Source organism: Rhinopithecus roxellana, chromosome 7 (genome assembly GCF_007565055.1).
Source record: "Rhinopithecus roxellana isolate Shanxi Qingling chromosome 7, ASM756505v1, whole genome shotgun sequence".
Classification (NCBI taxonomy): domain Eukaryota; kingdom Metazoa; phylum Chordata; class Mammalia; order Primates; family Cercopithecidae; genus Rhinopithecus; species Rhinopithecus roxellana.
Window position 1 is genome coordinate 85573224 of NC_044555.1, and position 15290 is coordinate 85588513.

General features: G+C 42.7%; 1 protein-coding gene across 5 annotated transcripts in view; it reads right to left on the reverse strand.

Moving 5' to 3' along the window:
• SH3KBP1 (SH3 domain containing kinase binding protein 1) overlaps positions 1–15290 on the reverse strand; it is a 370029-nt gene that overhangs the window by 219982 nt on the left and 134757 nt on the right. For 4 of the 5 annotated variants that reach the window (XM_010389057.2, XM_010389053.2, XM_010389055.2 and 1 more), the window contains one exon: positions 5172–5295. In XM_010389057.2, coding sequence (XP_010387359.1) covers positions 5172–5295 — 124 coding nt within the window. Of the gene's footprint in view, positions 1–5171; positions 5296–6169; positions 6189–15290 lie in introns of those variants that run through there. The other variant, XM_030933903.1, reaches the window with a different exon arrangement.

Below are 15290 nucleotides of genomic sequence, written 5' to 3' on the forward strand. Positions count from 1 at the left end.
GAGCAGCCGTTGATCCCTCTGTTAAGGAAAACTTTTGAATGGAACCTGTCTGAAGGATTAAACACACCAGAAATGAACCCACAGAGCAATGTTCTACAATCAGTCATACCCACATATCAATTCAGAGAGCAACCCTCCCCCATCTTAACTTGAATCTCATGAGACAGACGATCTCACCTCGTAGCATCAGAGCTAGACCTGTTACAAATAACATCTTTTAAACCGTCAGATCTTTCAGCATTAATCTCTGGAAGGGGCAGTAAAATGCAAATGCATAACAAACCTTAAATAAAGATGGTAAAAGCAGTTTATCTTTGGGAAGGCAGATGCCAAAGTAGCAGAGCGACTTAAAAAGATGACTATAAAATACATTCTATATCAGGAGAGCATAATAATAATAGCAAAAAATAATAAGTGTGCAAAATACAATAGAGACTTACCAAACACTGAATTCATGATAAACTGGAAATAGAAACAAGGACATATAAAGCCAACCAGAAACCCACGGAGTGGCTTCACATTCAGAATGACAGAAGTAAATATAAGACACATCCCCACCTTGCCATCAAAATGATATAAGAAACGTGCAGCACTTTCTCAACGTTTCCCAAGGGATACAACAGACTGAGGTTACTTGCAGGCAGGACTGGCTGATGTTTTTCCAGTCTTTATCTGCCCCAGTACCAAGCACAAGGCCAGGTGCATAGTAGGCATGCACTAAAACATGTGCTATTGAATGTTCATGAATGTCTACCAAAAAGTGAGGAAGGAACAACGTCCAAAATTCCAGGCAACAGGAGAGGTTCAGAGAGAGGCTGAGATACATCTTCTCCACATGCACTGTTGACAATGCAAACGAGAACCCTCAGATGGAACCTGGTACTCACACGGGCCAGCAGGGTATTGATGGCAGCCTGGATACTTAACTGATCACATGAATAAAGTTAGCCAGGAAATCCTCCTAAGGATCAAATAATTTTTTTTTTTTTTCGTTTTTGTGTTTTTTGTTTTGAGACAGGGTCTCACTCTGGCACGCAGGCTGGAGTGCAGGGGCGCTATCACAGCTCACTGCAGCCTTGACCTTCCCTTCTGGGCTTAAGAGATTCTCTCACCTCAGCCTCTTGAGTAGCTAGGACTACAAGTGCATGCCACCACACCCAGCTAATTGTTTTATTTTTTGAGAGATGGGGTCTTGCTATGTTGCCCAGGCTGGTCTTGAGCTCCTGGGCTCAAGCAATCCTCCCACCTCAGCCTCCCAGAGTGCTGGGATTACAGGCATGACCACTGTGTCCAGCTTGATTTTTTATTTCATTTTTAATTCAAGTAGATAAAAATCTATATTCAAATGGACGAAAATCCACTGTTCATTTTCAAGAACCTATTTAGGATATTTGCTATTAACTGTTCAAACTTCCATTTTATTCCATTTTTCTTCTAAATTCAACATTTGAATGTTGTTGTTTTCGTTTTTGTTTTTGTTTTTGAGACAGAGTTTCACCCTTGTTGCCCAGGCTGAAGTACAATGGCGCAATCGCGGCATTTGAATGCTTTTTTTAAAAAGTCTCTATATATCAGTGTTCCAATTTAGGAGGGCCCATCATTCTCTTTTATGGGTTTAATGATAGAAGAAACAAAAGAATAAATCATTCTTAGAAGAAAACAGACAACTCTCTTCTGTCTGGTTCATCAAGAGAATGACATTTGGCTCCAAGTAAAGTTTTCACATTTTCTGGCTGTAACTCATTAATATACTGGAGTCTGGGATAAGTTCAGAACGTACAACATCCATGCTGGAAGTTTAAATGAAAAATGACTTCTTATTCCTCAGGAAAGGCTTGTTTTTCACTGTGACTCAGGTAAGGACCACAGAAATGGCCAGAGGTGGGCACAGACACAAGTACCCCTAAGGTTCTAATGCCAGAATGTATAGTCAGTGGCTGCCAAGTCAGCTGGGAGGACCTACTTTCTCTCTCTCAATTCCAGTCACATCATCTTCTCAAATGAAAAGCCAGCCAGTCACGGTGGCTTATACCTATAATCCCAGCGCTCTGGGAGACTGAGGTAAGAGGCTTGCTTGAGCCCAGGCGTTCAAGACTAGCCAGGCAACATGGCAAAACCCCAGCTCTACAAAAAATCAGTAAATTAGCCAGGTGTGGTAGCTCGTGCCTTGTAGTCCCAGCTACTCAGGTGGCTGAGGTGGGAGGATCACCTGAGCCTGGGGAGGTCGAGGCTGCAGTGAGCCATGATCACACCACTGCACTCCAGCCTGGATGTCAGAGTGAGACCCTGTTTCAAAAAAAAAAAAAGAAAGAAAAGCCCATGGAGTCATTCCAGTACCTCCCTAAATCAATTCTGCAGACGTTTACAAATGTTAAAGCTGAAAACTGAAACTAATCAGTCCCCATACTAAGGTTTCCATAGCCCTGGCTTTTTCTCAAGGTTATGAGTTGCTTCCTTCAAACCCAAGATGTCTTCTGACCTTATGCAGGTGTCTGGGGAGGGTGAGCTCATCCCGCAATGTGAGGGACTACTACCTGTTTGCAGTTGCTGCAAAGTGAGGCATGTCACAAGATGCAAAAACAGCTGGACACAATTGGGCAAACCTCTTCAGCTATGAGTATCTGAAATTCAGGACCCAATGAAGTGGTTCAGTTTCAGACTCATGATAGAAACAGACATCAATCTCATCAATCTTCCATTATTAAACCAACTTCAAGCATGTATCAAATGATAAGGTCCATATAAAGAAAACAGTCATCTCATCTTTGATCAAGTTGAAGGAAGAGAACTTGTATTCATTCTGTTAAATTCTTACAAGGGTCCAAGGCTGAATCACAAGGTGGACTCAACTCATATCCTCTAAGATCCCACGTTAGCTAATCAAAGCAGGCTGTTAATAAATCCTGAAAGCAACATCCTTCCCTAATAGCCACAACAACAGTAATAGACCAAAACATCCGAAAGGCTGCTGGAGACAAAGCTTGATGATGGAAGTAAAGGGGGAGGAGGCCCCTTCAGTCATTTACGATAACTCATAAAACTTTAAAAATTAGTTGGACAGAAGTGTTTACAAGTAACTAGAATCATCCCACAGATTTAGCCTCTGATCCTTGTTTTAAGGGGGGGGAAGTGTTTTTTTCATTGATTTTGGGTGGGAAAAAAATGTAGCTTTTGAGCTCAGTACAATGAACTATTTATCTGGCCTGACAAGGCCAATCAATCTACCCCCGCTGTTTATTATAAGGGGTAGCAGAATACTGGTAGTCTTGATGGGTGGGGGAGGGCCAGAAGCAGCCCTGGGCCTGGTACACAATGCTTCCCTTCAGCTGGAAATTTATGTTAGGCCCAGGTGACCCAGGAGGTCAGGGTGAAGCCTCGGACAGAATGAAGATGATTTGTTATGGACTTCATATTTAGAGAATGCCTCCGTGTACTCGGGTCCCACAATCACCGGCAGATTCCATATATAAAATGCCTCAGAGTGAAAGGTTGGCCATAACCAGGCTGCAGGTCCAAGGCAGAAGGCTTTCAAAATGGAATGTAAGGCAGTTAAGCCTCCCTCTGCATTCCAATTTTTGGTGAATGAAAAATTCCATAGGGGAACTGAGAGGCCAGATTTTCAGTGGTGAAGAGATAATCATCTGAAAAATTCTATTCCTTCGTTGATTTAAAGTTCTCAGGTAATTTTACTAAACTCATCCAAATAATTACCTCAATTCCTTACCTTAATTAATTCCTTTTCTTGTTAAATTAATTAATCACTTTAAATCTCTTATTGACTTGACAAAAACCAGAGCTGGCCAAAGAGGCCTTGCCGCTGGTCAACGTGTGTACAATTGCTGTGCCCGCTGACCCAAGAGGCAAGCAGAGGAATGGGAGGGCTCCTTCTCATTGGTTTGGAAGTACAGAAAGAAGACACACTGAACTCTAGCTCACCAAATCCAATGAATGCAGGTCTCAGGAGTTTGAGAGCTTATTTGCAAGAATGCAGGAGGCACTTTTGGGCAAGGCTGTAGTTTTACAGCAAAGGCACTTAATTCTTAAAATGGGAAATCCCCTGCTTTGGTAGGATGAATTTAACAAAATAAGAAAAGAAAGAAAATCCTATAGCTGCTAACCAACGTGGGCCTCCAGCCAATATCTGATCTGAATAACTCAAAAAGGGAAATGTAACCCAGGGCAGCTGGAGGCAGTAGAGGAAGAGACAGGAAGGAAGAGAGGCACAAAGCTATGATCAATGGGCAGTTTACTAGACAAATTCTTATCCTGTCTAAATTTTATGAAAGATTAGCTGTTCTTTTTCCCCATGGTTATGTAAACCTGTCTTCTTTTTTTCTGGTTAATGGAACCCTTTGCTAATCTAGTTCCTGTGCCTCCTTTTGAACAGCTCTCTATTTCTCTTTAAGGAAGTAATAAACCCACTAAAAGCTGGCAGCCAAGCGCTAACCTACAGGCATGCTCAGCATGTGCCCTAGCTGGTCCGAGGTCGGGGAAAACTGAGGGACCCTAGGGTGCCCACAGTATAAAATTGAGTGAGGTCGTCTCTGTAGTCTTCTATTCTCTCTCACATTATTTCAAACAATTATCACCAAGAGGGGATGGGAGAACAAACAAAACTCCAACAAGCTGATAGCTGAAAAACTGCCTTGAGATCTCAAAAGAGAGAAAACAAGATTGTTAAAGGTCTTCTGGTCAGACAGATGTGTTAGCTATATCTTTGCATATTCTGCCTCATAAACTCAGACAGGCAGGGTCTGTGCTACGGAGCCTAGCACTTGGAGAAAGAACTTGATAAGGTTTGCCTTAAATTAAAAGGAGAGTATGGTCAGACACACTGCTCAGGCCTGCACCACAGCATTCTCTAAATTCACCTTTCATCCATAAGAATAGATATGAAAGTGAAATCTAAAGCCCCAGAAAAGTCATCATTTACAAATGTAGTCCACTTTCCCACTGTCAAAAAATATTTTTATTAGTTCCCTTTATTACAGTTACTATACATGCAGTCACTTGCCAAGTGTGTGTGTGTATGTGTGTCTCTCCAAAATACATACCAAAAACCAAAAGGACAAACTCTATTCAATTTTTCAGCAATATAAAGTTTGACACAGTTCACCCGAAGTTTCCAGTTTTTGTGTGCAGGGAGGGGACCTCTTTTTCCTTTTCCATACCTCTCTTATTGGTTCTTAAAATTGTTTCAGAAGACAGCAAAGAGTTTCCACTGGGCACTTCGTGCAGGGGCTTTTCTGGAGCTTTGTTGGCGAGAGGGTCTTTCTTCATCTCTTTCTTTATTTCCTGTGAGGACAGATAAAAGGAAAACAAGATTATAGTTTGAAACTTTAGAATGCCTCTTGGACTATCTTAAGCTTCATCTTTCTGGAAATGAACTATAGCAATGCCAACTTAGCATAACATGATGTTCTAAAAACACCATTTTCTGTATTTTTTGTAGTTTTCTTACATTTATTAGAGAAGCACCTGGTCCTATAAAATGGAATAAGCCCCAGTATGGTGAGGCGACCTTATGTAACTACGGCCATTCCATGTGATTATAAAGAGAATGAGTGAAACATAAAAGCCACCATACAGCTCTAAGTGACAGCCTGTTCTTGTTAAACAATGACAAGCTTTGGCCAAGCAGACTCACCCCCTTAAAAAGGCTTCTGATTTCTCTTCTTCTCAACAGAGATTTAAAGAAGCATATTCCCAAACTACCATTGTGCTCACAAGGATACTAAACCCAAAAGAAGATGATTCTAATGCATTTATAGTCATCAAGTTCCTCTGGCTTTTCAACTCTCAACAAAGAAAAAAAACAAGGACGGCTTATCACTCTAGATCAGGGGTCAGCAAATGAAAGCTCACCACTCACTTTTGTAAATAAAGTTTCATTAGAACACAACCATACTCAGGCATTTTAGTATCTTGTACGGCTGCTTTCATGCTACACCAGCGGAATTGAGTAGTTGCAACAGAGATCAAAGTCTAAAATATCTGGCCCTTTACAGAAAAAGTTCACTGACCCCTGCTCTAGGTGGACTCTTAATCAAAGCTCCATTAAGATCTAGATGTCTAAAATCTGATGGCTAATATAATTATTTCAAATTGCTTTAATAATTTACATAATTGTTTTCAAAAGCATTAATAGACCAAGATAATAGTGACTCACAAAGTGTAAGTCTGTATACAGGAATTCCCCCCAAAGGAGCAAGGAGTTTCTAGGCTTGTCTGAATCCATAATCACAGTAACTTGGGGAAAAGTGAAAGCTTAGGGGCTGATCCAAAGCATGGCTGAATGTCAGGAAGAGCTCAAAGATGAGGAATGTGTTCCTTAAAAAGAGCCCATGAGGTAAGAAATGGGGATGGGCTCCCCCCTGGAAGGAACAGAGATGCTAAATAAGGTAGAGGGCCATGATTAGGCCAGAGCAGAGGGCAGAGGCAGAAAGAAAGCAACAAAAGTTTGTCAAAACAATGCCACTCCCCGCAGCTTCCTGCACACGCAAGAGTGTGTTAGTTACCATATCCAATTCCCCAGTTGCTGGCTCTGTTCACAGCAGCCTCACCCCTCTCTTCCTCCCTTACCAGGGCCCCACCGGAAACCAACAACTGGGGCTGGCGCTTTGCTAGGTTGAGCGTTTCAACTGGTGTCCCAGAGGCCTAACTAGGTGAAGCTCAGCCCTAGGCCAACACCGGTACCTCTGCACACCACACAAAGCTGTGTGTGCTCGCATGTATGTACAGGGACACCTACCTCAGCAGCCCCAGCACCTGCTAGAGCAGCAGTTGCTGGGGGTTCCTGTAGCCTCACAGGCAGATGGCATCAGGGGACAATCTGCAAACATTGCCCGCCTGAGCCACATGACAGGATGCTAACTTGGTGATGGCTGCCAGCCTGCTATGGCTCTGAAAGTAAAGACAACAAGTCACCAAGTGGGCTCATTTCCTCACCGGTTGCTTCTTTGGGGGAAGAACAGTTGCTCAAACCTCACTTTCCATCCCAGTATGGGTATGACTGTGCACGTGCAAACTCCCCACCTAGACACAACGTGATGCAGTAACACAACAGAGCACAACACCCAACTTTGCCAAGGAGTAATTCAGAGAAAGTCAGTGGGTTGAGGACGACATAGCAAGTGTCTACTTAGCACTAACTGCTAATGGCATGCAGCCGGGGAAGGGTGAGAGAAGCAGCGCCAGCATTGTGAGGCTGGGGTGGTCCCTGGAGAAAGCCTCAGAAGCCATGGTTCTCAAGAAGGCTCACCCCTACTCTCCAATGCTTCAGAGCAGCACATGGGGAGCAGCTGGCTGGGAAGGACTGGTCTGATCAAGAGCAGGTGCTGAAGGGCTGAGAAACTGGCACCAAGAGAGAGGCTGGCCCATAAATTCCAGACTCCATTGTTCCCCCAGTGATTGTTTACATTTGCCAAATAGAGAAGCTGAATGATAACTGAATTGCTTAAGTTGCTTCTTTAGGTGGAAGCAGGAAGGAGACAAAACCTAAAATATGTCTTGTATTTTTTTCACAGAAACCAATCGGACACATGGCTGTGGCAGTTAATTCTATAGGCTCCCCACCTGGATAACACCCAGGCTCAGTGCAGCCCCACCCAAAGCCAATACCTTCTCTGCAACCTGCCCCTTCTCCCAGGAAAGGGCAGCCTGTCTTGTTTGGTACCCCATCATCCACCCACTTACCCAGAGTAGAAACTCAGTATTATCCCCCTATCTAAGCAGTCACCCAGTCTGGCTGCCTCTACTTTCTCAGTCTCTCTGTTTCTTTCTCGTCCTCCTGTAATATCTTAAAAACATAAAGGGGAAAAAACATAAATGCCAAGCAAAGGACTTGAATAGACATTTCTCCAAAGAAAACACACAAGTGGCTAATGAGCACGTGACAAGACGTTCAACATCATTAGTCATTAGGGAAATGCAAATGAAAACCACAATGAAATACCCTTTCGTACCTACTAGGATGGCTAGAATTTTAAAAGAAAACAAGTGTTGATGATGTGGAGAAACTGGAATCTTTGTATATTGCTAATGGCAATGTAAAATAGTGCAGCTCCTGTGGAAAACAGTATGGCAGCTCCTTAGAAAGTTAAATATAGAATTACCACATGATCCAGCAATTCCACTTCTAGGTATATACTCAAAAGAATTGAAAGCAGGAACTCCAGCAGAATTTAAAGCTTTGCCCCCAAGGCAAACTTGTATGCCAGTGTTTACTGCAGCTTTATACATAATAGCCAAAAGAAGGAAATAACCCAAGTGTCCATTAAGACATGAATGGATAAACACGATGTGGTTATAGCCACAAAATGGAATATTATACACCCTCGAAAAGAAATAAAGTTCTGATACATGCTACAACATGGATGAACCTAGAAAACATTATGCTAAGTGAAATAAACCAGACACAAAGGGACAAACATTGTATGATTCCACTTACGTGAAATATCTAGAATAGGCAAATTCATAGACATAGAAAGTAGATTAGAGGTTACCTGAAAGGTTGGGAGAGGCAGAATGGGGAGTTATTATTTGATAGTTAAAGGGTTCACTTTGGAGTAGTGAAAATGTTCCGGACATAGATAGTACGGATGGTTGCACAATATTCTAATGTAATTAATGCTACTGACTGTACACTTAAAATAAGTAAAATGGTAAATTTTATGTTACATATATTACCACAATAAAAGGAACAGAAAACCCCCACATGAATAGCAGCTAACATTTGAGTGTTTACCATGTACCAAACCCTGCTCTAAGAGCTTCACCTGGACTGCAACTTTTAATCTACACTATAGCCCTACTCAGACACACACACACACCAAGACCCAGGGGGCTAAGCAAACTTGCTCAAGGTCAAACAAGGAGGAGCCAGAATTGGAACTCAACCTGTCTAGCTTCAGAGTTCATCTCTCTCATTTCTTTTTTTTTTTTCTTTTGAGACAGTCTCACTCTGTTGCCCAGGTTGGAGTACAGCAGCGTGATCTCAGTTCACTACAACCTCCACTTCCCGGGTTCAGGCAATTGTCATGTCTCAGCCTCCCAAATAGCTAGGATTACAGGCACATGCCACCTTGCCCAGCTAATTTTTGTATTTTTTAGTAGACACAGAGTTTCGCCATGTTGGCCAGACTGGTCTCAAGCTCCTGACCTCAAGTGATCTACTCAACCTTGGCCTCCCAAAATGCTGGGATTACAGGCGAGAGCTCATCTCTTAACCACTCTTTCCCAGAGTCCTGCCTGGATTATAATCACGTCTTCTTGCCTCCAATCTCTCCCCTCCCAGTTCAGCCTCTGCATAATGGACACTCAAATGTCTGTTGTTCTTGCCAGTCCCTACAGAAATCTCCAGTTACTTCCAAAAGACCACAGGACAAGCTTTCATTCAAACACTTTTCAAATTGAACAGCAAACCACAAGTCCCTGTGTACTTGCTTCTGGCTAAAAATATCTGACATGCATGCTGACCCCACAGAATCAATTACCATGCAAATATAAGTTGGGGGGTGGTGCACTGCTTGGACAACACCTTATGTTCACAGAATCCTGGCGTCATGGACTCCTATCCACAGGCTCTAAAAATAGGTGATGATGCTAGCAATGATACAACTGTACACTGGCAAAGGCTTATAAATTAAAGTGCTTTAGCAGCTATTTTTTCACTTGTTCCTAACAACAACACTGTCAGGAAAAAACAAAAAACAAAAAACAAAAAACAAAAAATCTGATTTTGCCAAACATATATTTTTATACAAGAATAGTGAGACCCAGTCAGAGAAGATGCAAGACCAGATGAAGGCCACAAAGCTAGCAAGGGGCAGAGCTGGCCATGAGACCAAACTCTGAGCCTTCTAGGCAGAGCTCTTCTGCTACATCTCACCTCCTAAGAAGAATCAGTGGCATGACTATAGGAGGGAGACTCAAAACCACTCAGCCTATGGCTCCAGTGGAAACCTTAGCTTCCCTCCACAATTAAATGATGTAACAGATCACCTTACCTATAAAGCCCAATACTATTAGGCCCAAATCTTTGAAGTCTCTTATTATCCATCCACATAGAAGAGCTCCTTCCTGCAGGGGAGGGTTGGCTTGGAACTAGAGCAACTCCTGCCTCTGCATAGCTGCCAACAGCCATGTACCTGGAGCTCTCCGAGGTTCTGATCCAGGTCATGGGACTCTGGATTTCCTGGGACTGGGGGTTCCTAGACCCCCAGTCTTTAAACGCAACTTTCCGAACAACAGGCCCGTGTTTTTTACCATTTGTTAAGAACCTGGGTCCTATAATCTCAGTAGTAGAGGCCACATCCTGAACCAGAATTACAGACCATGAGGGTTTATGGAAATGCATACATAACTGCCCACATATATAAATCAGCAATGATTTTGCTTACTTGAAGACAATATAGACAGGGTATCAGCAAACCTCTTCAGAAGGCAAAGGAAACCCAGCTTATCTTTGTCTCAAATCTGATCTCTTAACAATGGAAACTCAGCATGTACAATAAAACCGAGGTCATTAATAAGATATCAATGCTGCAAGGACACTTCAGCTATGTCACAAGAACCACTTAAGAAAAGGAAGAGAACTCACACCATTCCCTTCCCAAAAGCATTGTACCAAACAGAGCCTGGGATGGCTCACCCACATTCAGAGACCAAAAAGCCCCAATAATGCCACTCTGGCAAAAATTGTCCACGACGCATTCAGTGGCCTGCAAACAGCAGCCTCACCGGGCAAATACATGATGTGCATGCAACTGCAAGCTATGCTAGGATGGTCTGCTTTCTGATAAGCTGCGTTGCCTGGATCTGGCTGGCTGCTGAGCCATGTTGGCTACCTCTTTTCTCTCCTCCCTCCCCCATCCATTTCATACTTTACAGGTACTGGCGAGTTGGCTGCGTTCAGTGTTAACTCCTTTAAATTAACTGGTCAGTCTGTAACCAAAATACTACACAGTAAAATACCAAAATATGATCAGTTTGGGGGCCCTTCCCTCCTCTCATCCTTTACTTCTTTTACCACTCATAACACATGTTAAGGCACAGGCTTCACGATGAATGGAGAATGATGCTGTGCATCAGAAAACCAGAACTAGTACTACGTTATCATTTATCAGAGGTGTGACCTTGGGGGCAATACTTATAAAGTCTCCATGCAGCCCTTTTGACATCTGCAAAAGAGGTCCAACAATAAACACATGATCCAAGAGGTGTCTTCAGGATCAAAGAGTGAATTAGACAGTAGTATACAAATTGATTATCTACTCTCATTATTAAATAGCAAATACTATTTTAAAAAGAACTATACATAACAACACAGATGAAATTCACAGTCATAATGTTGAATGATAGAAGCCAGACACAAAAGATTATACACTGTATGATTCCAATTATGTGAAACCCAACAATAGGTAAAAATAATCATTGGTGAGAGATCTCAGAACAGCAGTTACCCTTGGGGAGGCGTGCAAGGGAGCCTCCTAGGAGGATGAAAATGTCCTGTAACGAAGGCTGGGTGATGGTTACACAGGTGTACACAAACCAAAATATTCATTGAACTGTACTTCTAAGACCTCTGCACTTCACTGTATGCAATTTCAATTTAAAAGAACACCACAGATGCTTAAACTGAAAGAAGACAGATTCTTTTAAATTGAAATGTACTGATATTTCGTCCTAGGAGGTCAGAAATACATAAAGCTAGTGCTTGGGTATTTTAATGTTCATCTCAGGTGGTGAGATGTTTTCTGGGATCAGCATCAACGGGGCAGGTGGTTGGAATGTGCCAGATGCACTCTATGGAGTGGGTAAGCCACGCGTGTCTCATCTCACCTATCCAATCAGATGAATGGATCTGTTCCCAAGAGGACATCCTTGTTCTCCACCTCAGCTGTTTTCCCTCTATCTTGCCAGATTTCCCTCTCTCCTATCACCAACAGTATTGGCACACAGAGCTGGCTGGGGCCACGGACACCAGGGAAAGCTGGGCACCACCCTGACCTGCCCAGAATGCTGGTCCTGGTACTTCCCTCCGGGCAGAGCCCCCTTGGCTTAGGGTGGAAGCAGGGCAGGGAAAACAGACATCATTCATCAGCCTGCCCTCAATCCTGCTCTATTTCTTTCTGGAGGAAAGGCTTCCTTTAGACCCAGACGTAGCTGTGGGATCACAGCTGTGCCCCCTGCACTAGTTCATAGAAAACCATTTTGCAAAATTACCACCGGCAGGCGATTTTTAAAAATCACTAAAAACAAACACTTATACCAAATCTACTGATCAAGAGAGCTTTGAATAGACACAGAATCCTAGAATAGCACATTGCTCCCCCACATGCAAGTCTCTCCCCTGACCCCACCGCACCCCAAGCAAAAGGCAAGTTTGAGGAACAGCTGCCCCGTGAGTATGTTTCCTTTGTGCAGAGACTGTGCCTTCCCAGTATTTGGCTCTCTTCACAAAGGGCTGGTCTGTCTCAGAACACCTGGGAAGACACAGCAAGTATTCCGAGAGTATGGCAGACTACCAAGGGGAGCTTCAGCTGTAGCTATAAGATTCTGTTTCTTTAAAAAATATATCTGATTAGGCCGGGCGCGGTGGCTCAAGCCTGTAATCCCAGCACTTTGGGAGGCCGAGATGGGCGGATCACGAGGTCAGGAGATCGAGACCATCCTGGCTAACACGGTGAAACCCCGTCTCTACTAAAAAATACAAAAAACTAGCCGGGCGCGGTGACGGGCGCCTGTAGTCCCAGCAACTCGGGAGGCTGAGGCAGGAGAATGGCTTAAACCCAGGAGGCGGAGCTTGCAGTGAGCTGAGATCCGGCCACAGCACTCCAGCCTGGGCGGCAGAGCGAGACTCCATCTCAAAAAAAAAAAAAAAAAAAAATATATATATATATATATATATATATATATATATCTGATTACCACGATAAAAGAAAATACCCATGCTATCAAACCACCAAGTGCACCAACTTCATTAGAGAGAACTGTAAAGAAGAAAAAATTATATAAAGTAAATATGGCAAAATATGAGGATTTAATAAAGCAAGGGTGGTGGGCACACAAATATTTGTTACATGCTTTAAATATTTCATAATTTGCCCTAAAATTACATAGCGAAACCACGTTGATGTTCTCACACCACAATGGCTTTCTCATACTTACAAAATATGCTGATGCTCAGAAAAGTGCTTTGATATACACTGATAAATATTCCGATGGTATTTTCAGCTCAAAGCTAACAAGGAAATTTCAAGAAATGTAACAGGTCTGTTGCTGTGTTCTATGTCAATCTTTAACTGCATATTTGCAATATCATATACTTGCAGTATTATCTCCCAAGAATCACTGATAACACGAATAGGAAAATAACAAGAACATGAGAACAAGGGCAAGAAGCTCTTGACCTGCAGAAAAGGGATGAACACTATAAAGACCACAACAAGTGACAGACACTAGACAAAAATGAACGGCTACCTTTGTGTCCCAAAGAGATAATGTTGCTTCCTGATGTACAGTGTAATTACTTGTGTGATTGTTGGTGCCTTTATGTTTGCCATACCCCACTAAACATCTAGATTATTACCACTGGATCAAAGGGTGTCAATATCAACCAGTTGTTTGGACACTTAAAAATATCTATCAGATGAATGACCAATTTATAGACTGTTATGGGCAAGATGGCTATCTATAGATGAAATAGAGTATTTTCTTTTTTTTTGGTGGGGGGGAGGGAGGAGTCTTGCTCTATCATAACCTCTGCCTCTTGGATTCAAGCGATTCTCCTGTCTCAGTCAGCCTAGTAGCTGGGATTACAGGCACCCACCATCACATCCAGCCAATTTTTGTATTTTTAGTAAAGACCAAGTTTCACCATGTTGGCCAGGCTGGTCTCGAACTCCTGACCTTAAGTGATCAGAGGCAGAATATTCTCAATTGAGCCCAAAGCTGCAACAACATGGAGATCTGTATCATCCCTATAAAGATACGACTGGATCACCATCAACTTCTCACCTTACACGATGCAGATCAGGCTTAGGAGCAGAGGGAAGAAGATAATACAGTAAGAGAATTCATGTAGTCCCTAACTTTTTTTAAAAAACAAGCAATACTTATTTCTTTAACTGGGACTATTAGACATTCAAAATGAATTTACTCATTTAAAAATTAAACCTTTAAAGCATTAGAAGAAAATAAAGAATGTTTCTACAATCTCAGAAAGGCAAAAAAAAATTAACACTTTGACACAGAATTTAGAAGCCAGAAAAGAAAGGGTCAATAAATTACAGAATGGCAGGCGCGGTGGCTCACGTCTGTAATCCCAGCACTTTGGGAGGCCAAGGCAGGCGGATCACAAGGTCAGGAGTTCGAGACCAGCCTGACCAACATGGTGAAACCCTGTCTCTACTAAAGATACAAAAACTTATCAGGGTGTGGTGGCGCGTGCCTGTAATCCCAGCTACTTGGGAGGCAGAGGCAGGAGAATCGCTTGAACCCAGGATGCGGAGGTTGCAGTGAGCCAAGATTGCGCCATCGGACTCCAGTCTGGGCGACAGGTCGAGACTCTGCCTCAAAATAAATAAATAAATAAATAAAAATAAATTACAGAAAGCTAAGAATATAACATAGCAAACAACAACAATGACAAAATTCATCAACAAAGACAAAAGACAAACTAGGGGAATGTTGCCTCTTCCATAGAGAGAGCTCCTTCTACAAAGTATCAGCAAAAAGATCAATAACCCAACAAAAAAATAGCAAAGGACAGGTCACACAAGAAAGAAAAACGTGACTGAAACATACAAAAAGATGCTTAATTGCATTCACAACGAGAGAAGAAAGACAGACCCCCTCATATTGTTTTACACTCAGAAAAAGAAAGAGAAGCAAAACTAAAGGCAGGTAGCCCAGCGCCTAGGAACCAGACCTGAAACCAGGCCTGGGCCTGCCTGACCTAAGCCTTGTAGTTAAAGATCGACCCCTGACCTAACCGGTTATGTTATCTACAGATTCCAGACATTGTATGAAAAGGCATTGTAAAAATCCCTGTCCTGTTCTGTTTCATTCTGATCACTGGTGCATGCAGCCCTCAGTCACATACCCCCTGCTTGCTCAATTGATCACAACCCTCTCACGCGCACCCCCTTAGAGTTGTGAACCCTTAAAAGGGACAAGAATTGCTCAGTCGGGGAGCTTGGCTCTTGAGACAGCAGTCTTGCCAATGCTCCCGGCCAAATAAACCACTTCCTTCTTTAACTCGGTGTCTGAGGAGTTTTGTATGCGGC